This window comes from Oncorhynchus mykiss, chromosome 3, assembly GCF_057628025.1.
Source record: "Oncorhynchus mykiss isolate SJ-2025 chromosome 3, ASM5762802v1, whole genome shotgun sequence".
In the NCBI taxonomy this organism is placed as follows: domain Eukaryota; kingdom Metazoa; phylum Chordata; class Actinopteri; order Salmoniformes; family Salmonidae; genus Oncorhynchus; species Oncorhynchus mykiss.
The window spans coordinates 4,788,385-4,810,667 of record NC_143024.1 but is presented as its reverse complement, the minus strand read 5'-3'; the positions used below and the strand labels follow the sequence as shown (position 1 = coordinate 4,810,667).

At 47.1% G+C, this 22,283-nt stretch overlaps 1 protein-coding gene across 5 annotated transcripts in view; it reads right to left on the bottom strand.

Annotated features, from left to right (window-relative positions):
• LOC149984276 (exostosin-1a-like) overlaps positions 1-22,283 on the bottom strand; it is an 85,720-nt gene that overhangs the window by 36,901 nt on the left and 26,536 nt on the right. For all 5 annotated transcript variants that reach the window (XR_016491644.1, XR_016491647.1, XR_016491642.1 and 2 more), the window contains one exon: positions 7,721-7,814. Coding sequence is in view for 1 of the 5 variants with exons in the window: in XM_090219635.1 (XP_090075761.1) it covers positions 7,721-7,814 (94 nt within the window). In the remaining 4 variants the exon portion in view is untranslated. The remainder of the gene's footprint in view (positions 1-7,720; positions 7,815-22,283) is intronic.

Below are 22,283 nucleotides of genomic sequence, written 5' to 3'. Positions count from 1 at the left end.
TTGTGTTTGGTTCCATGAGGACAGGACATCACTAGTATTGTGTCTGGTTCCATGAGGACAGGACAGGACACCACTAGTATTGTGTCTGGTTCCATGAGGACAGGACACCACTAGTATTGTGTCTAGTTCCATGAGGACAGGACACCACTAGTATTGTGTCTAGTTCCATGAGGACAGGACACCACTAGTATTGTGTCTGGCTCCATGAGGACAGGACAGGACACCACTAGTATTGTGTCTGGTTCCATGAGGACAGGACAGGACACCACTAGTATTGTGTCTGGCTCCATGAGGACAGGACACCACTAGTATTGTGTCTAGTTCCATGAGGACAGGACACCACTAGTATTGTGTTTGGTTCCATGAGGACAGGACAGGACACCACTAGTATTGTGTTTGGTTCCATGAGGACAGGACAGGACACCACTAGTATTGTGTCTAGTTCCATGAGGACAGGACAGGACACCACTAGTATTGTGACTAGTTCCATGAGGACAGGACAGGACACCACTAGTATTGTGACTAGTTCCATGAGGACAGGACACCACTAGTATTGTGACTAGTTCCATGAGGACAGGACACCACTAGTATTGTGTCTGGTTCCATGAGGACAGGACACCACTAGTATTGTGTCTGGTTCCATGAGGACAGGACAGGACACCACTAGTATTGTGACTAGTTCCATGAGGACAGGACACCACTAGTATTGTGTCTGGTTCCATGAGGACAGGACACCACTAGTATTGTGTCTGGTTCCATGAGGACAGGACACCACTAGTATTGTGACTAGTTCCATGAGGACAGGACACCACTAGTATTGTGTCTGGTTCCATGAGGACAGGACACCACTAGTATTGTGTCTGGTTCCATGAGGACAGGACAGGACACCACTAGTATTGTGTCTAGTTCCATGAGGACAAGAGGAAGTGAAAGCAGCGTGTCCCCTGATGTCAGTACTAATGACACTAATGCAGTCCCTGCCTGTCTGCCGAACCATCTAATAATGCAAATTATCGTCAGCAAAAACAACAAAGAAATCATCCCGGACATGTGATCAGTGGTTTGGGGCTTTAAAACACGCTGCGCCATCTGGACGTCGGTTCCTTCAGCAGATCTTTCTACTTCCCTTTCAGCTGTAATAGCAGATAGACCATTTTATTCACGCGCCGCACAGCAAGACATGACCTGTGAACTCTAGTCATTAAAATAGCCTAATTAATTCCACTGCCAACGACTCAAATTGCTCAAATTGTTGTTGTAATTGTGACTAAAGTAAAATGGTAAATAAAATACTTTCATTTGAGCCTATTAGAATGTGTAAATGTGTATGCAAATGAATTTGTTTGCGTGCGTGTGTGTGTGTGTGTACGTGTGTGTGTGTGTGTCACACTCTGTGCTCCACTGTCTCTGTGTCCAAATAGAGGCTCCATGATTGTGTAGGCCAGGTCATCTGATGCAGCACTCCATCACTCTCCTTCTTGGTCTGGGTCTTCATTTCCTGAGGCGGTCCTCATGAGAACCAGTTTCATCATAGCGCTTGATGGTTTTTTGCGACTACACTTGAAGAAACTTTCAAAGATCTTGAAATTCTCCGGATAGACTGACATTTGTGTCTTAAGTAACGATGGACTGTCGTTTCTCTTTGCTTATTTAAGCTGTTCTTGCCATAATATGGACTTGGGTCTTTTACCAAATAGGGCTATCTTCTGTATACCCCTCCTACCTTGTCATAAACACAACTGATTGGCTCAAACACTTTAAGGAGGAAAGAAATTCCACAAATGAACTTTGAACAAGGCACACCTGTTAATTGAAATGCATTCCAGGTGACTACCTCATGAAGCTGGTTGAGAGAATGGCAAGAGTGTGCAAAGCTGTCATTAAGGCAAATAAAATTTGTTTAACACTTTTTTGGTTACTACATGATCCCATATGTGTTATTTCATTGTGTTGATGTCTTCACTATTATTCTAAAATGTAGAAAATAGTAAAAAATAAAGATAAGCCCTTGAATGAGTAGGTGTGTCCAAACTTTGACTGGTGCTGTATATGGGGACAGTAGATGGTGATCTACATGGGGACAGTAGATGGAGACAGTAGATGGTGATCTACATGGGGACAGTAGATGGAGACAGTAGATGGTGATCTACATGGGGACAGTAGATGGTGATCTATATGGAGACAGTAGATGGAGACAGTAGATGGTGATCTATATGGAGACAGTAGATGGAGACAGTAGATGGTGACCTACATGGGGACAGTAGATGGTGATCTATATGGAGACAGTAGATGGAGACAGTAGATGGTGATCTACATGGGGACAGTAGATGGTGATCTATATGGAGACAGTAGATGGGGACAGTAGATGGTGATCTACATGGGGACAGTAGATGGTGATCTATATGGAGACAGTAGATGGGGACAGTAGATGGTGATCTATATGGGGACAGTAGATGGTGATCTATATGGAGACAGTAGATGGAGACAGTAGATGGTGATCTACATGGGGACAGTAGATGGAGACAGTAGATGGTGATCTACATGGGGACAGTAGATGGTGATCTACATGGGGACAGTAGATGGTGATCTATATGGAGACAGATGGTGATCTATATGGGGACAGTAGATGGTGATCTATATGGGGACAGTAGATGGTGATCTATATGGGGACAGTAGATGGTGATCTATATGGGGACAGTAGATGGTGATCTATATGGAGACAGATGGTGATCTATATGGGGACAGTAGATGGTGATCTATATGGGGACAGTAGATGGTGATCTATATGGGGACAGTAGATGGTGATCTATATGGGGACAGTAGATGGTGATCTATATGGAGACAGATGGTGATCTATATGGGGACAGTAGATGGAGACAGTAGATGGTGATCTACATGGGGACAGTAGATGGAGACAGTAGATGGTGATCTACATGGGGACAGTAGATGGTGATCTATATGGAGACAGTAGATGGGGACAGTAGATGGTGATCTACATGGGGACAGTAGATGGTGATCTATATGGAGACAGATGGTGATCTATATGGGGACAGTAGATGGTGATCTATATGGGGACAGTAGATGGTGATCTATATGGGGACAGTAGATGGTGATCTATATGGAGACAGTAGATGGTGATCTATATGGAGACAGTAGATGGTGATCTATATGGGGACAGTAGATGGTGATCTATATGGGGACAGTAGATGATGATCTATGTGGAGACAGTAGATGGTGATCTATATGGAGACAGTAGATGGTGATCTATATGGAGACAGTAGATGGTGATCTATATGGAGACAGTAGATGGTGATCTATATGGAGACAGTAGATGGTGATCTATATGGGGACAGTAGATGGTGCTCTATATGGGGACAGTAGATGGTGATCTATATGGGGACAGTAGATGATGATCTATATGGGGACAGTAGATGGTGATCTATATGGAGACAGTAGATGGTGATCTATATGGAGACAGTAGATGGTGATCTATATGGAGACAGTAGATGGTGATCTATATGGAGACAGTAGATGGTGATCTATATGGAGACAGTAGATGGTGATCTATATGGGGACAGTAGATGATGATCTATATGGGGACAGTAGATGGTGATCTATATGGGGACAGTAGATGGTGATCTATATGGAGACAGTAGATGGTGATCTATATGGAGACAGTAGATGGTGATCTATATGGAGACAGGAGATGGTGATCTATATGGGACCAGTAGATGGTGATCTATATGGAGACAGTAGATAGTGATCTATATGGAGACAGGAGATGGTGATCTACATGGGGACAGTAGATGATGATCTATATGGGGACAGGAGATGGTGATCTATATGGAGACAGGAGATGGTGATCTATATGGAGACAGGAGATGGTGATCTATATGGGACCAGTAGATGGAGACAGTAGATGGTGATCTATATGGGGACAGTAGATGGTTATCTATATGGGGACAGTAGATGGTGATCTATATGGAGACAGTAGATGGAGACAGTAGATGGTGATCTATATGGAGACAGTAGATGGTGATCTATATGGAGACAGTAGATGGGGGCAGTAGATGGTGATCTATATGGGGACAGTAGATGGTGATCTATATGGAGACAGTAGATGGGGGCAGTAGATGGTGATCTATATGGAGACAGTAGATGGTGATCTATATGGGGACAGTAGATGATGATCTATATGGGGACAGTAGATGGTTATCTATATGGGGACAGTAGATGGTTATCTATATGGGGACAGTAGATGGTGATCTATATGGAGACAGTAGATGGGGACAGTAGATGGTGATCTACATGGGGACAGTAGATGGTGATCTATATGGAGACAGATGGTGATCTATATGGGGACAGTAGATGGTGATCTATATGGGGACAGTAGATGGTGATCTATATGGGGACAGTAGATGGTGATCTATATGGAGACAGTAGATGGTGATCTATATGGAGACAGTAGATGGTGATCTATATGGGGACAGTAGATGGTGATCTATATGGGGACAGTAGATGATGATCTATGTGGAGACAGTAGATGGTGATCTATATGGAGACAGTAGATGGTGATCTATATGGAGACAGTAGATGGTGATCTATATGGAGACAGTAGATGGTGATCTATATGGAGACAGTAGATGGTGATCTATATGGGGACAGTAGATGGTGCTCTATATGGGGACAGTAGATGGTGATCTATATGGGGACAGTAGATGATGATCTATATGGGGACAGTAGATGGTGATCTATATGGAGACAGTAGATGGTGATCTATATGGAGACAGTAGATGGTGATCTATATGGAGACAGTAGATGGTGATCTATATGGAGACAGTAGATGGTGATCTATATGGAGACAGTAGATGGTGATCTATATGGGGACAGTAGATGATGATCTATATGGGGACAGTAGATGGTGATCTATATGGGGACAGTAGATGGTGATCTATATGGAGACAGTAGATGGTGATCTATATGGAGACAGTAGATGGTGATCTATATGGAGACAGGAGATGGTGATCTATATGGGACCAGTAGATGGTGATCTATATGGAGACAGTAGATGGTGATCTATATGGAGACAGGAGATGGTGATCTACATGGGGACAGTAGATGATGATCTATATGGGGACAGGAGATGGTGATCTATATGGAGACAGGAGATGGTGATCTATATGGAGACAGGAGATGGTGATCTATATGGGACCAGTAGATGGAGACAGTAGATGGTGATCTATATGGGGACAGTAGATGGTTATCTATATGGGGACAGTAGATGGTGATCTATATGGAGACAGTAGATGGAGACAGTAGATGGTGATCTATATGGGGACAGTAGATGGTTATCTATATGGGGACAGTAGATGGTGATCTATATGGAGACAGGAGATGGAGACAGTAGATGGTGATCTATATGGGGACAGTAGATGGTTATCTATATGGGGACAGTAGATGGTGATCTATATGGAGACAGGAGATGGTGATCTATATGGGGACAGTAGATGGAGACAGTAGATGGTGATCTATATGGGGACAGTAGATGGAGACAGTAGATGGTGATCTATATGGGGACAGTAGATGGTGATCTATATGGGGACAGTAGATGGAGACAGTAGATGGTGATCTATATGGGGACAGTAGATGGTGATCTATATGGGGACAGTAGATGGAGACAGTAGATGGTGATCTATATGGGGACAGTAGATGGAGACAGTAGATGGTGATCTATATGGGGACAGTAGATGGTGATCTATATGGGGACAGTAGATGGAGACAGTAGATGGTGATCTATATGGGGACAGTAGATGGTGATCTATATGGGGACAGTAGATGGTGATCTATATGGGGACAGTAGATGGTGATCTATATGGGGACAGTAGATGGTGATCTATATGGGGACAGTAGATGGTGATCTATATGGGGACAGTAGATGGAGACAGTAGATGGTGATCTATATGGGGACAGTAGATGGTGATCTATATGGAGACAGTAGATGGAGACAGTAGATGGTGATCTATATGGGGACAGTAGATGGTGATCTATATGGGGACAGTAGATGGTGATCTATATGGGGACAGTAGATGGTGATCTATATGGGGACAGTAGATGGTGATCTATATGGGGACAGTAGATGGTGATCTATATGGGGACAGTAGATGGTGATCTATATGGGGACAGTAGATGGTGATCTATATGGGGACAGTAGATGGTGATCTATATGGGGACAGTAGATGGTGATCTATATGGGGACAGTAGATGGTGATCTATATGGGGACAGTAGATGGGGACAGTATAGTGATCTAGATGGGGACAGTAGATGGGGACAGTATAGTGATCTACATGGGGACAGTAGATGGAGACAGTAGATGGGGACAGTATAGTGATCTACATGGAGACAGTAGATGGGGACAGTATAGTGATCTACATGGGGACAGTAGATGGGGACAGTAGATGGAGACAGTATAGTGATCTACATGGGGACAGTAGATGGGGACAGTAGATGGAGACAGTATAGTGATCTACATGGGGACAGTAGATGGAGACAGTAGATGGAGACAGTATAGTGATCTATATGGAGACAGTAGATGGGGACAGTATAGTGATCTACATGGGGACAGTAGATGGGGACAGTAGATGGAGACAGTAGATGGAGACAGTATGGTGATCTACATGGGGACAGTAGATGGAGACAGTAGATGGAGACAGTATAGTGATCTATATGGAGACAGTAGATGGAGACAGTAGATGGAGACAGTATAGTGATCTACATGGGGACAGTAGATGGGGACAGTAGATGAAAGCTGAGACACAGAGGAAGTCTGCTCTCTCCCTCTGGGGTCGGGACAGAGACACAGAGGAAGGCTGCTCTCTCCCTCTGGGGTCGGGACAGAGACACAGAGGAAGGCTGCTCTCTCCCTCTGGGGTCGGGACAGAGACACAGAGGAAGGCTGCTCTCTCTCTCTGGGGTCGGGACAGAGAGAGTGTGTGGGTGTGTGTGTGTACGGGGTGTGTGTGTGTGTACGGGGTGTGTGTGTGTGTACGGGGTGTGTGTGTGTACGTGGTGTGTGTACGTGGTGTGTGTGTGTACGTGGTGTGTGTGTGTATGTATGTGGGGTGTGTGTGTGTACGGGGTGTGTGTGTGTACGGGGTGTGTGTGTACGGGGTGTGTGTGTGTGTACGGGGTGTGTGTGTGTACGTGGTGTGTACGTGGTGTGTGTGTGTGTGTGTGTACGTGGTGTGTACGTGGTGTGTGTGTGTACGTGGTGTGTGTGTGTACGTGGTGTGTGTGTGTACGTGGAGTGTGTGTGTACGTGGGTGTGTACGTGGTGTGTGTGTGTGTGTGTACGTGGTGTGTGTGTGTGTGTGTGTACGTGGTGTGTGTGTGTGTACGTGGTGTGTGTGTGTGTACGTGGTGTACGTGGTGTGTACGTGGTGTGTGTGTGTGTACATGGTGTGTGTGTGTGTACGGGGTGTGTGTGTGTACGGGGTGTGTGTGTGTGCGGGGTGTGTGTGTGTGCGTGTTGTGTGTGTGTGTGTACATGGTGTGTGTGTGTGCATGGTGTGTGTGTGTGCATGGTGTGTGTGTGTGTGCATGGTGTGTGTGTGCATGGTGTGTGTGTGTGTGCATGGTGTGTGTGTGCATGGTGTGTGTGTGTGTGCATGGTGTGTGTGTGCATGGTGTGTGTGTGTGTGTGTGTGCATGGTGTGTGTGTACCTGCAGTGCTTCCAGGAAGCGGAAGGATCCCAGGCGTCGTCCTCTGGGAACCAGACAGAAGGTAGAGTTGTGAAGCATCTCTCTGTAATCATGTCTGAAGACAGAACAGACGGGTTACACGTTAATATGATCTGGCATTCAGTAGACACGTATCAACAGTGACTTTACACGTTAATATGACCTGGCATTCAGTAGACACGTATCAACAGTGACTTTACACGTTAATATGATCTGGCATTCAGTAGACACGTATCAACAGTGACTTTACACGTTAATATGACCTGGCATTCAGTAGACACGCATCAACAGTGACTTTACACGTTAATATGATCTGGCATTCAGTAGACACGTATCAACAGTGACTTAACGTGACTTCACGACAGTGGCTTAACGACAGTGACTTCACAACAGTGACTTCACAACAGTGACTGTGTGCAGCATCACAAACACTGACACGGAAGACAAACACCCACAACCCAAAAACTGAAACCCAGGCTAGCTAAGTACGATTCTCAATCAGGGACAACAATTGACAGCTGCCTCTGATTGAGAACCATACCAGGCCAAACTCAAAAACCAACATAGACTGCCCACCCAACTCACGCCCTGACCAAAGGAACTGAGGTCAGAACGTGACAGTATGCTGATAGATAGATGAGTTCTAGTCTTGGAACCCAGTAAACTGATAGATTGATGAGTTCTAGTCTTGGAACCCAGTAAACTGATAGATTGATGAGTTCTAGTCTTGGAACCCAGTAAGCTGATAGATTGATAGATTGATGAGTTCTAGTCTTGGAACCCAGTAAACTGATAGATAGGAGATAGATTGATGAGTTCTAGTCTTGGAACCCAGTAAGCTGAAAGATTGATGAGTTCTAGTCTTGGAACCCAGTAAACTGATAGATTGATGAGTTCTCGTCTTGGAACCCAGTACGCTGATAGATTGATGAGTTCTAGTCTTGGAACCCAGTAAGCTGATAGATAAGACTAGTACAGAGATATCTTCCCAGCCGTGTAGTAACAACACAGTTATGTTCACACAGCCCAACAACGTCCTGTTTATCTTGCTAGCCTGTTGTGTTTACTAGTTGCCTTAGAAACATCCTGTTAGTTTGTTCACACGATGAGTCAGAGTTGAATCATCTTCCCCATCAATCAGATGAGTAGAAACTACGGGAAGCATGAGAGTGACGTTTGACAGATGTGGGACAACCTGTACAGTGATAATTATTGTGTAATTGGACCCTGATGAAGCCGTACCTAGCCCGGAGATCTCTAAGTCAAGCCAAGAGAGAGCCTGACCTACGTACAGAGCAGATACATGAAACAGGAAGTCATTCCTGGCCCCCGGCAGGGAGAATCCCATGCTGTTTATCACATCGCACTCATGGCTTAAAAGGCAGAACATGACGGCGTCCGTATGAACCATCACTGCTAACTGAGCTGTCAGGGATAGATGGTTCTAGAACCAGCTGCGTGTTGTCCTTCTCTGTGGCTCTAACAGATCAGACGTCTACCATCAACATGAGGACTACATGCACTGTACGTCCCCACCTATCCTGTCCCATAGACACATACTGACATCTTGTCTGACGCAGGGTAATGTATAGATGAGGCCATACGTACATCATCATCAGTGTCTGAACCTATAGCTCAGTGTCTGGATCTATAGCTCAGTGTCTGAACCTATAGCTCAGTGTCTGGATCTATAGCTCAGTGTCTGGATCTATAGCTCAGTGTCTGGATCTATAGCTCAGTGTCTGGACCTATAGCCCAGTGTCTGGATCTATAGCTCAGTGTCAACCTATAGCTCAGTGTCTGGATCTATAGCTCAGTGTCAACCTATAGCTCAGTGTCTGGATCTATAGCTCAGTGTCTGGATCTATAGCTCAGTGTCTGGATCTATAGCTCAGTGTCTGGATCTATAGCTCAGTGTCTGGATCTATAGCTCAGTGTCTGGATCTATAGCTCAGTGTCTGGATCTATAGCTCAGTGTCTGGATCTATAGCTCAGTGTCTGGACCTATAGCTCAGTGTCTGGACCTATAGCTCAGTGTCTGGACCTATAGCTCAGTGTCTGGATCTATAGCTCAGTGTCTGGATCTATAGCTCAGTGTCTGGATCTATAGCTCAGTGTCTGGATCTATAGCTCAGTGTCTGGATCTATAGCTCAGTGTCTGGATCTATAGCTCAGTGTCTGGATCTATAGCTCAGTGTCTGGATCTATAGCTCAGTGTCTGGATCTATAGCTCAGTGTCTGGACCTATAGCTCAGTGTCTGGACCTATAGCTCAGTGTCTGGATCTATAGCTCAGTGTCTGGATCTATAGCTCAGTGTCTGGATCTATAGCTCAGTGTCTGGATCTATAGCTCAGTGTCTGGATCTATAGCTCAGTGTCTGGACCTATAGCTCAGTGTCTGGACCTATAGCTCAGTGTCTGGACCTATAGCTCAGTGTTTGGATCTATAGCTCAGTGTTTGGAACTATAGCTCAGTGTCTGGAACTATAGCTCAGTGTCTGGAACTATAGCTCAGTGTCTGGATCTATAGCTCAGTGTCTGGATCTATAGCTCAGTGTCTGGATCTATAGCTCAGTGTCTGGACCTATAGCTCAGTGTCTGGACCTATAGCTCAGTGTCTGGACCTATAGCTCAGTGTCTGGACCTATAGCTCAGTGTCTGGACCTATAGCTCAGTGTCTGGACCTATAGCTCAGTGTCTGGATCTATAGCTCAGTGTCTGGAACTATAGCTCAGTGTCTGGATCTATAGCTCAGTGTCTGGATCTATAGCTCAGTGTCTGGATCTATAGCTCAGTGTCTGGACCTATAGCTCAGTGTCTGGACCTATAGCTCAGTGTCTGGATCTATAGCTCAGTGTCTGGATCTATAGCTCAGTGTCTGGATTTATAGCTCAGTGTCTGGATTTATAGCTCAGTGTCTACCTATAGCTCAGTGTCTGGATCTATAGCTCAGTGTCTGGATCTATAGCTCAGTGTCTGGATCTATAGCTCAGTGTCTGGATCTATAGCTCAGTGTCTGGACCTATAGCTCAGTGTCTGGACCTATAGCTCAGTGTCTACCTATAGCTCAGTGTCTGGATCTATAGCTCAGTGTCTGGATCTATAGCTCAGTGTCTGGATCTATAGCTCAGTGTCTGGATCTATAGCTCAGTGTCTGGATCTATAGCTCAGTGTCTGGATCTATAGCTCAGTGTCTGGATCTATAGCTCAGTGTCTGGATCTATAGCTCAGTGTCTGGACCTATAGCTCAGTGTCTGGATCTATAGCTCAGTGTCTGGATTTATAGCTCAGTGTCCGCTCTTGAAGATGCTTCTTTGAAGATAGGCTAGCCAGCCGTGTCGATGGTTCCCCAGTGGGGTGATGATGAGAGCAGTGATATACGATGGTTTGAGCAGAGTAACAGAATGGTCCTACTGAAATTCGCTTTTCTAAGATACTTAGGACAGTTTCAGCCGTACCAGTGATTGTCCGGGAGGTGAGTTTTATCGCCTCCACCTCGTGTTGAAATTCAACAGTTCAAACCACATTAAAACGTACAGCTGCAGCCGTGTTCTATAGATCGCCTATGACCATTCCCCACGTTCACATGTCAGAAATATTGTTCTACTATCCTGCTTTTGAACGTGTTAAGCGTTTCAGCTGGAAAAGTCTATTGAAACAAAAGGACAAATACTTTGGTGACTCTTGGGAGAGCGAGACTTGGATAATCTCCACATGATTTACAACAGAACGGGAGTTGTTCACCCCCTTACCAGTTCCCTCCTCCCCATCCTCCTCCGCGGGTGAGAAGGGGGGCGTCTGATTGAAGTTATTCATTGCAAAGCTGTTCTGACCTATTTGGATTCTGGTGGACAGTCATGACAGAGGTTAGAGGTTTCTTATCTTCAATCAATTCATCAAGATACATCAACCCAATAGGCCTCTCTCTGTCTCTAGGCCAATAGGAAAATGAGGGGGAGGGGGACAATGGCATCCTATTCCCTATATAGTGCACTACTTTAGACCAGGACCCAATGGAACCCTATTCCTTATATAGTGCACTACTATAGACCAGGACCCAATGGCATCCTATTCCTTATATAGTACACTACTATAGACCAGAACCCAATGGAACCCTATTCCCTATATAGTACACTACTATAGACCAGGGCTCTATAGGGAACAGGCTGTCATTTGGGATACAACCCTTGAGGAGATGAGTCAGGAGTCCCTCTCAGCTGAGAGACTGATTCAGACATAACAACGAGGAGAGGAGTGTTGTTGTTTCTGCTTCCTGGAAAAAAGAGATCTGTTCTACTCGAGAGTTAATCAGAGAGAAGGAATGTGATTGTTCCTGGGCCAGACATGTCAGAGGGGGATGGAGAGAGGATGGGAGAGAGAGAGGGAGAGAGGGAGAGAGAGACAGAGACAGAAAGAGAGAGAAAGGAGAGAGGATGAGAGAGAGATGGTTTGAGAGGGACTTGATCTGAGGACAACAGAGGTTAAAACCCTTCAGCCAGCAACCATCAGCCCCAGAGCCGAGCGATTCACAACAACCCTTTCAGAATTCACCTCACGTTCTTAAGCAGTCGACAAACAAAACAAAACTAATCCTAATCCTTTATCAAACACACCTTTGATTTAGAAAACCACACAGCAGATATTGCCTTTAAATGTCAAAGTAACCATGACACCCTAGACAACAAGAGACAGTAGGTTACATCCTAAATGCCATCTGATTATGGATTTCCCATCATACCATCAGACAGGAGCAGACTGAGGGCATGTCCCAAATACAACCCTCTATAGGGCACTACCTTCACCAGGGCCGTATAGGACACTATATAAGGGCACTAACTTCACCAGGGCCCTATAGGGACACTGTATAGGACACTACCTTCACCAGGGCCCTATAGGGACACTATATAGGACATGGGGTTCCGTTTGGAACACAGAGTCAGTCAGATCAGATCCAATATACCAAGTGGCAGAGCAGATAGAGACGTAATCTAGCAGAGCTGCAGGGGCAGTGGTCTGGTCCTCACTAGGATAATGACAGTATATACACACACACACGGTCAGGGCAGTGGTCTGGTCCTCACTAGGATAATGACAGTATACACACACACACACACACACACGGTCAGGGCAGCTGGGGTGGGTCAGGATGATGACATCACAGAGGTCATCTCTAGGGTAAAGACTGCTCAGTGTGATTTCAACAATGAGTTAATTTCCCTGTCACCATCAACAACCTGTTATTCTGGTCCCATTTTAACTCAGAGTGCCAGAGTCATCTCCAGCATGTTAGCGCGATCCACAGTACCCCATTCAATCTGCAGTGTGGAGACTAAACCAGGATTTCACCTGCAGTGTGGAGACTAAACTAGGATTTCACCTGCAGTGTGGAGACTAAACCAGGATTTCACCTGCAGTGTGGAGACTAAACTAGGATTTCACCTGCAGTGTGGAGACTAAACCAGGATTTCCCCTGCAGTGTGGAGACTAACCCGGGATTTCACCTGCAGTGTGGAGACTAAACTAGGATTTCACCTGCAGTGTGGAGACTAAACTAGGATTTCACCTGCAGTGTGGAGACTAAACCAGGATTTCCCCTGCAGTGTGGAGACTAACCCGGGATTTCACCTGCAGTGTGGAGACTAAACTAGGATTTCACCTGCAGTGTGGAGACTAAACCAGGATTTCACCTGCAGTGTGGAGACTAACCCAGGATTTCACCTGCAGTGTGGAGACTAAACTATGATTTCACCTGCAGTGTGGAGACGAAACCAGGATTTCACCTGCAGTGTGGAGACTAAACCAGGATTTCACCTGCAGTGTGGAGACTAAACTATGATTTCACCTGCAGTGTGGAGACGAAACCAGGATTTCACCTGCAGTGTGGAGACTAAACCAGGATTTCCCCTGCAGTGTGGAGACTAACCCAGGATTTCACCTGCAGTGTGGAGACTAAACCAGGATTTACCCTGCAGTGTGGAGACTAACCCAGGATTTCACCTGCAGTGTGGAGACTAAAGCAGGATTTCAGTGAACTGCCAGAATGTGTGTAGATACACCCTCAGTCCCAACATTACCAAACCACAGTCGAAGCCTAGAGTCAGTCAGGCTTTGTCACGGAGTTTGACAGATTATGGGGTGTGGATGGGGGGAAGAGAGTGAACATTGGCATTCAGGCTCTTAAGTAGACAGAATTACAGCAGAAGACATGTTGAAGCACTTGACACAACTGGGTTAGTTGTAAAGCAGAAGGCTGAGGAAATGAATCCCTCGACTACAGTCCGCACCAGTGACCCGACAGACAGGGAACAGTCCGCACCAGTGACCCGACAGGGAACAGTCCACACCAGTGACCCGACAGACAGGGAACAGTCCGCACCAGTGACCCGACAGGGAACAGTCCGCACCAGTGACCCGACAGGGAACAGTCCGCACCAGTGACCCGACAGGGAAGAGTCCGCACCAGTGACCCGACAGGGAACAGTCCGCACCAGTGACCCGACAGGGAACAGTCCGCACCAGTGACCCGACAGGGAACAGTCCGCACCAGTGACCCGACAGGGAACAGCCCGCACCAGTGACCCGACAGGGAACAGCCCGCACCAGTGACCCGACAGGGAACAGTCCGCACCAGTGACCCGACAGGGAACAGTCCGCACCAGTGACCCGACAGGGAACAGTCCGCACCAGTGACCCGACAGGGAACAGTCCTCACCAGTGACCCGACAGGGAACAGTCCGCACCAGTGACCCGACAGGGAACAGTCCTCACCAGTGACCCGACAGGTAACAGTCCGCACCAGTGACCAGACAGGGAACAGTCCTCACCAGTGACCCGACAGGGAACAGTCCACACCAGTGACCCGACAGGGAACAGTCCACACCAGTGACCCGACAGGGAACAGTCCACACCAGTGACCCGACAGGAACAGTCATCGTGGCCCGACAGGAACCGTCATCGTGGCCCGACAGGAACGGTCATCGTGACCCGACAGGAACGGTCATCGTGACCCGACAGGAACCCGACAGGAACGGTCATCGTGACCCGACAGGAACGGTCATCATGACCCGACGGGAACAGTCATGGTGACCCGACAGGAACCCGACAGGAACGGTCATCGTGACCCGACAGGAACGGTCATCGTGACCCGACAGGAACGGTCATCGTGACCCGACAGGAACGGTCATCGTGACCCGACAGGAACCCGACAGGAACGGTCATCGTGACCCGACAGGAACGGTCATCATGACCCGACGGGAACAGTCATCGTGACCTGACAGGAAACAGTAATCGTGACCCGACAGGAACAGTCCTCGTGACCCGACAGGAACCGTCATGGTGACCCGACAGGAACCGTCATGGTGACCCGACAGGAACCGTCATGGTGACCCGACAGGAACGGACTTCGTGACCCAACAGGAACAGTCATGGTGACCCGACGGGAACAGTCATCGTGACCCGACAGGAAACAGTCATCGTGACCCGACAGGAACAGTCATCGTGACCTGACAGGAACAGTCATCGTGACCCGACGGGAACAGTCATGGTGACCCGACGGGAACAGTCATGGTGACCCGATGGGAACAGTCATGGTGACCCGACGGGAACAGTCATCGTGACCCGACGGGAACAGTCATGGTGACCCGATGGGAACAGTCATGGTGACCCGACGGGAACAGTCATGGTGACCCGACGGGAACAGTCATGGTGACCCGACGGGAACAGTCATGGTGACCCGATGGGAACAGTCATGGTGACCCGACGGGAACAGTCATGGTGACCCGACGGGAACAGTCATGGTGACCCGACGGGAACAGTCCTCGTGACCTGACAGGACTGGATATCTCCATTAGAGGAGATCACACAGAGTATCATGTCAACAACAAGCCTATTTCTTCCCAAACAACCTTTCTCTTTTAAATGGGATCTCATGAAGAAAAACCAGATCAATGTAATTGTACTTAGTGGCAATAACTGTCAACATCTAAACCCTGAAAGAAGATAGAAGGTAGTAAAGGCTAAACTGGAGTACAAGGCAAAGAGAGTACCCAAGACAGAGAGGGTACTCAGTGTAAGCACAAAGCACCTCTGAAAGTATTCAGACCCCTTGACTTTTTCCACATTTTGCCCATGTCAACTCCTCTGGGCTAGCCCCTAGATTACACATCGACACATCAACTCCTCTAGATTACACACCAACTCCTCAGATTACACACCAACTCCTCTGGGGCTAGCCCCTAGATTACACAACAACTCCTCAGATTACACACCAACTCCTCTAGATTACACACCAACTCCTCTGGGGCTAGCCCCTAGATTACACAACAACTCCTCAGATTACACACCAACTCCTCAGATTACACACCAACATCTCTGGGGCTAGCCCCTAGATTACACATTGACACATCAACTCCTCTAGATTACACACCAACTCCTCTGGGCTAGCCCCTAGATTACACACCAACTCCTCAGATTACACAACAACTCCTCAGATTACACACCAACTCCTCTGGGGCTAGCCCCTAGATTACACACCAACTCCTCAGATTACACACCAACTCCTCTGGGCTAGCCCCTAGATTACACAACTCCTCAGATTACACACCAACGCCTCAGATTACACACCAACTCCTCTGGGGCTAGCCCCTAGATTACACGTCAACTCCTCAGACAGACTACAGGTCAACTCCTCAGACAGACTACAGGTCAACTCCTCAGACAGACTACAGGTCAACTCCTCAGACAGACTACAGGTCAACTCCTCAGACAGACTACAGGTCAACTCCTCAGACAGACTACAGGTCAACTCCTCAGACAGACTACAGGTCAGCTCCTCAGACTACAAGTCAACTCCTCAGACTACAGGTCAACTCCTCAGACTACAGGTCAACTCCTCAGACTACAGGTCAACTCCTCAGACTACAGGTCAACTCCTCAGACTACAGGTCAACTCCTCAGACTACAGGTCAACTCCTCAGACTACAGGTCAATTCCTCAAACTACACGTCAATTCCTCAGACTACAGGTCAACTCCTCAGACTACAGGTCAATTCCTCAGACTACAGGTCAACTCCTCAGACTACAGGTCAACTCCTCAGACTACAGGTCAGCTCCTCAGACTACACGTCAACTCCTCAGACTACAGGTCAACTCCTCAGACTACAGGTCAGCTCCTCAGACTACAGGACAGCTCCTCAGACTACAGGTCAACTCCTCAGACTACAGGTCAACTCCTCAGACTACAGGTCAACTCCTCAGACTACAGGTCAGCTCCTCAGACTACAGGTCAACTCCTCAGACTACACGTCAGCTCCTCAGACTACAGGTCAACTCCTCAGACTACACGTCAACTCCTCAGACTACAGGTCAACTCCTCAGACTACAGGTCAACTCCTCAGACTACAGGTCAACTCCTCAGACTACAGGTCAACTCCTCAGACTACAGGTCAACTCCTCAGACTACAGGTCAGCTCCTCAGACTACACGTCAACTCCTCAGACTACAGGTCAACTCCTCAGACTACAGGTCAACTCCTCAGACTACAGGTCAACTCCTCAGACTACAGGTCAACTCCTCAGTGGCTGTTAGATATATCCAGAGCAGACCACCTTAGAGAGATGGTATAGAACAGAATGGGCAAGGCAGCATAATAGCAAACAGGACAATACACCTCCCAATAAAACACGTTAATTTAACAGCTTCGAAATGTCGTTTTTCCCCGTCTTTGAGGCAGTCATGAATATCTTATTAACCTCAGTTGGACCCGAAAGGTTAAAAGGAAGGTCTAGCTAGCAGTAAAACTGACAGACAAATCACCACCGATAAACCCCGTGTTAATGAAGTCCAGGGCCGACAGCCGAGTCGAGCTGAGGGTTGTTAACTCTCCAGGAGGGAGGGATTAAAAGAGCACTACCCTCCTTAGTTATGACCTCACACCAGGAAGTCAGAGGTTCCACTGAGGGTTGTTAACTCTCCAGGAGGGCGGGATTAAAAGAGCACTACCCTCCTTATTTATGACCTCACACCAGGAAGTCAGAGGTTCCACTGAGGGTTGTTAACTCTCCAGGAGGGAGGGATTAAAAGAGCACTACCCTCCTTAGTTATGACCTCACACCAGGAAGTCAGAGGTTCCACTGAGGGTGTTATTAACTCTCCAGGAGGGAGGGATTAAAAGAGCACTACCCTCCTTAGTTATGACCTCACACCAGGAAGTCAAAGGTTCCACTGAGGGTGTTGTTAACTCTCCAGGAGGGAGGGATTAAAAGAGCACTACCCTCCTTAGTTATGACCTCACACCAGGAAGTCAGAGGTTCCACTGAGGGTTGTTAACTCTCCAGGAGGGAGGGATTAAAAGAGCACTACCCTCCTTAGTTATGACCTCACACCAGGAAGTCAGAGGTTCCACTGAGGGTGTTGTTAACTCTCCAGGAGGGAGGGATTAAAAGAGCACTACCCTCCTTAGTTATGACCTCTACACCAGGAAGTCAGAGGTTCCACTGAGGTGGCAGGATGGAAGGCAGAAGGTTTCTGGAGCTCGAGGACAGTTTAGCAGAAAGAGAGGAAGAGCCTGTCCAAAGGGTTGCCTGCTGTGAAACCAGGTGGACCCAGTCTTCAGACTAAACAACGGCAGATCTACCTCAGAAGAGGCTACGACAGTTCGAAGTCGTCCCATCGATGGTCAAGCAAAAAAAACACAACAGTAAAATGTCAACTAGTAAACTAGTAAAATGTCAACTAGTAAACTAGTAAAATGTCTACTAGTAAACTAGTAAAATGTCAACTAGTAAACTAGTAAAATGTCTACTAGTAAACTAGTAAAATGTCAACTAGTAAACTAGTAAAATGTCTACTAGTAAACTAGTAAAATGTCTACTAGTAAACTAGTAAAATGTCTACTAGTAAACTAGTAAAATGTCAACTAGTAAACTAGTAAAATGTCTACTAGTAAACTAGTAAAATGTCTACTAGTAAACTAGTAAAATGTCAACTAGTAAACTAGTAAAATGTCTACTAGTAAACTAGTAAAATGTCTACTAGTAAACTAGTAAAATGTCTACTAGTAAACTAGTAAAATGTCTACTAGTAAACTAGTAAAATGTCTACTAGTAAACTAGTAAAATGTCTACTAGTAAACTAGTAAAATGTCAACTAGTAAACTAGTAAAATTTCAACTAGTAAACTAGTAAAATGTCAACATATTTTTTTTTTTAAAGATTGCTTTAGAGGAACATCAGTAATATGCAAAACAGCTGTTTTCGTTTAAAAAGGTCACCATTGAGACAAAGAATGCAGGAGGAGGAGTAGCCCGCCTGCCTAACCTTTAAGGAGGGGGGGGGGGGGGGGTCTTCCCACGGCTCTGTTTGAATAGTCTGGTGTTGTTTAGACAGGTTTGGAGGAGCAGGAAGAGGAGAAGCAGTGGGCTAGGAACCAAAATCATCCCATCCACTCAGCCAGGAATGGTGGTGGTGGTGGTGCAACCTGATCTCACCATACAAATCACCAGGCATGTGTCCCAAAATGGCACCCTTTTTCATATACGGCGCACTACTTTTGAACAGGGCCCATAGGGCGCCATTTGGGACATACCCCCCACCCCCCAGTGTTCCCAACCAGGCAGTGGACAGAGGCCAAGGGACTGTACAAGTTCCCTCAAGCAGAAGAGACCATAATCGGGACACAGTATGGGAGGTAGGAGCCAAGCAGGTTATCTAAAAAAAAGAATCAGAACATCTTGATGAAGGAAGTCTGATGTCGCACGCCATTTCAGACCAGAAGCTTCTTTTGTTTGTTTCCCTAAAGATAAAAAGCAATGACCTTAAAATTTTTTAAAAAAGTGTTGAGTCACGAGTGTACCGTGTGTTGAAGATGAGGAGAGCTTGGAAGAGCGTGTGACAAAGGCTAAATGAACAGACACTGATCGAGCCAAACCCATAGAGGAATGGGAGGGAATTGCACCCTTCTACCAGCAGCCTCTGTGTGTTGTGAGGATGGTAACGGCCCCACTTGGCCCTCAGACAGTCAGTGTTGGTATCAGACCTCGGCCCTTATCACCAGTGAAGAAGTGGCGACTCCGGGCTGGAGGAGATAGCATTTAGGTGTAAGGGAGTGGTGTTATCCTGAAATCAGTACTGGCTAGCCCAGCCATTCAATATACTGCTGGTGATGGAAAGACATGTAGCCCAGCCACACAACATACTGCTGACAAGACATGTAGCCCAGCCACGCAATATACTGCTGACAAGACATGTAGCCCAGCCACAAAACATAGTGCTGGTGATGGAAAGACATGTAGCCCAGCCACATAACATACTGCTGGTGGAAAGACATGTAGCCCAGCCACGCAATATACTGCTGACAAGACATGTAGCCCAGCCACACAACATACTGCTGGCAAGACATGTAGTCCAGCCACACAACATACTGCTGACAAGACATGTAGTCCAGCCACACAACATACTGCTGACAAGACATGTAGTCCAGCCACACAACATACTGCTGACAAGACATGTAGTCCAGCCACACAACATACTGCTGACAAGACATGTAGTCCAGCCACACAACATACTGCTGACAAGACATGTAGTCCAGCCACACAACATACTGCTGACAAGACATGTAGTCCAGCCACACAACATACTGCTGACAAGACATGTAGTCCAGCCACACAACATACTGCTGACAAGACATGTAGTCCAGCCACACAACATACTGCTGACAAGACATGTAGTCCAGCCACACAACATACTGCTGACAAGACATGTAGTCCAGCCACGCAACTAAAGTTAAATAAAGTTATATAGTTATTTAACTATAGTTAAAATTAAATAAAACATCTATTTCAGATGAGAGATTCTTCAAAGTAGCCACCCTTTGCCTTGATGACAGCTTTGCACACTCTTGGCATTCTCTCCACCAGCTTCCCCCTAGGTTTGCACTGCAAATCTACAGACATTACTAAGGCTGATTAATATGGCACATAATCCTCTTTTTTACCCCCCCCCCCCCCCCCCAAAAAAAACTAAAATCAGGCCCTGATGGTAAAGAGTCAGAGAGCCAGAAGGTCTCTCCTCTGCAGTACAGCAGGATTACAACCCATAGGATTTGACCTGCCTGTGGTTTTACTGGCTACATGCACTTCATTCTCCATTCGGCTCTCAGAACAGATTCCATTGTACACAGGGGGATAATTACTAAAGCCTTGTCATACTGAGGAAGCAGGTTATCAATTGGCTTTGAAGGAAGGGGGAGGGGGAATGGTGCATCCAGGTCACGCACAGGCAAGCTGATTGGCTGGCTGGCTCTGTAGCTGTCTGGCTGTGCTATATTCCTGGCTGGCTCTGCTCTGTAGCTGCCTGGCTGTGCTATATACCTGGTTGGCTCTGTAGCTGACTGGCTGGTTCTGCTCTGTAGCTGCCTGGCTGTGCTATATTCCTGGCTGGCTCTGTAGCTGACTGGCTGGTTTTGCTCTGTAGCTGCCTGGCTGTGCTATATTCCTGGCTGGCTCTGTAGCTGCCTGGCTGTGCTATATTCCTGGTTGGTTCTGTAGCTGTCTGGCTATGCTATATTCCTGGCTGGCTCTGCTCTGTAGCTGCCTGGCTGTGCTATATTACTGGTTGGCTCTGTAGCTGCCTGGCTGTGCTATATTACTGGTTGGCTCTGTAGCTGCCTGGCTATGCTATATTCCTGGTTGGCTCTGTAGCTGCCTGGCTGTGCTATATTCCTGGTTGGCTCTGTAGCAGCCTGGCTGTGCTATATTCCTGGTTGGCTCTGTAGCTGCCTGGCTGTGCTATATTCCTGGTTGGCTCTGTAGCAGCCTGGCTGTGCTATATTCCTGGCTGGCTCTGTAGCTGCCTGGCTATGCTATATTCCTGGTTGTCTCTGCTCTGTAGCTGCCTGGCTGTGCTATATTCCTGGCTGGCTGGCTCTGCTCTGTAGCTGTCTGGCTATGCTATATTCCTGGCTGGCTCTGCTCTGTAGCTGTCTGGCTATGCTATATTCCTGGCTGGCTCTGCTCTGTAGCTGTCTGGCTATGCTATATTCCTGGCTGGCTCTGCTCTGTAGCTGCCTGGCTGTGCTATATTCCTGGTTGGCTCTGTAGCTGACTGGCTGTGCTATATTCCTGGTTGGCTCTGTAGCTGCCTGGCTGTGCTATATTCCTGGTTGGCTCTGTAGCTGCCTGGCTGTGCTATATTCCTGGTTGGCGCTGTAGCTGCCTGGCTGTGCTATATTCCTGGTTGGCTCTGTAGCTGACTGGCTGTGCTGTATTCCTGGTTGGCTCTGTAGCTGCCTGGCTATGCTATATTCCTGTTGGCGCTGTAGCTGCCTGGCTGTGCTATATTCCTGGTTGGCTCTGTAGCTGCCTGGCTATGCTATATTCCTGGCTGGCTCTGCTCTGTAGCTGACTGGCTGGCTCTACTCTGTAGCTGACTGGCTGGCTCTGCTCTGTAGCTGCCTGGCTATGCTATAGTCCTGGCTGGCTCTGCTCTGTAGCTGCCTGGCTGTGCTATATTCCTGGTTGGCTCTGTAGCTGCCTGGCTATGCTATATTC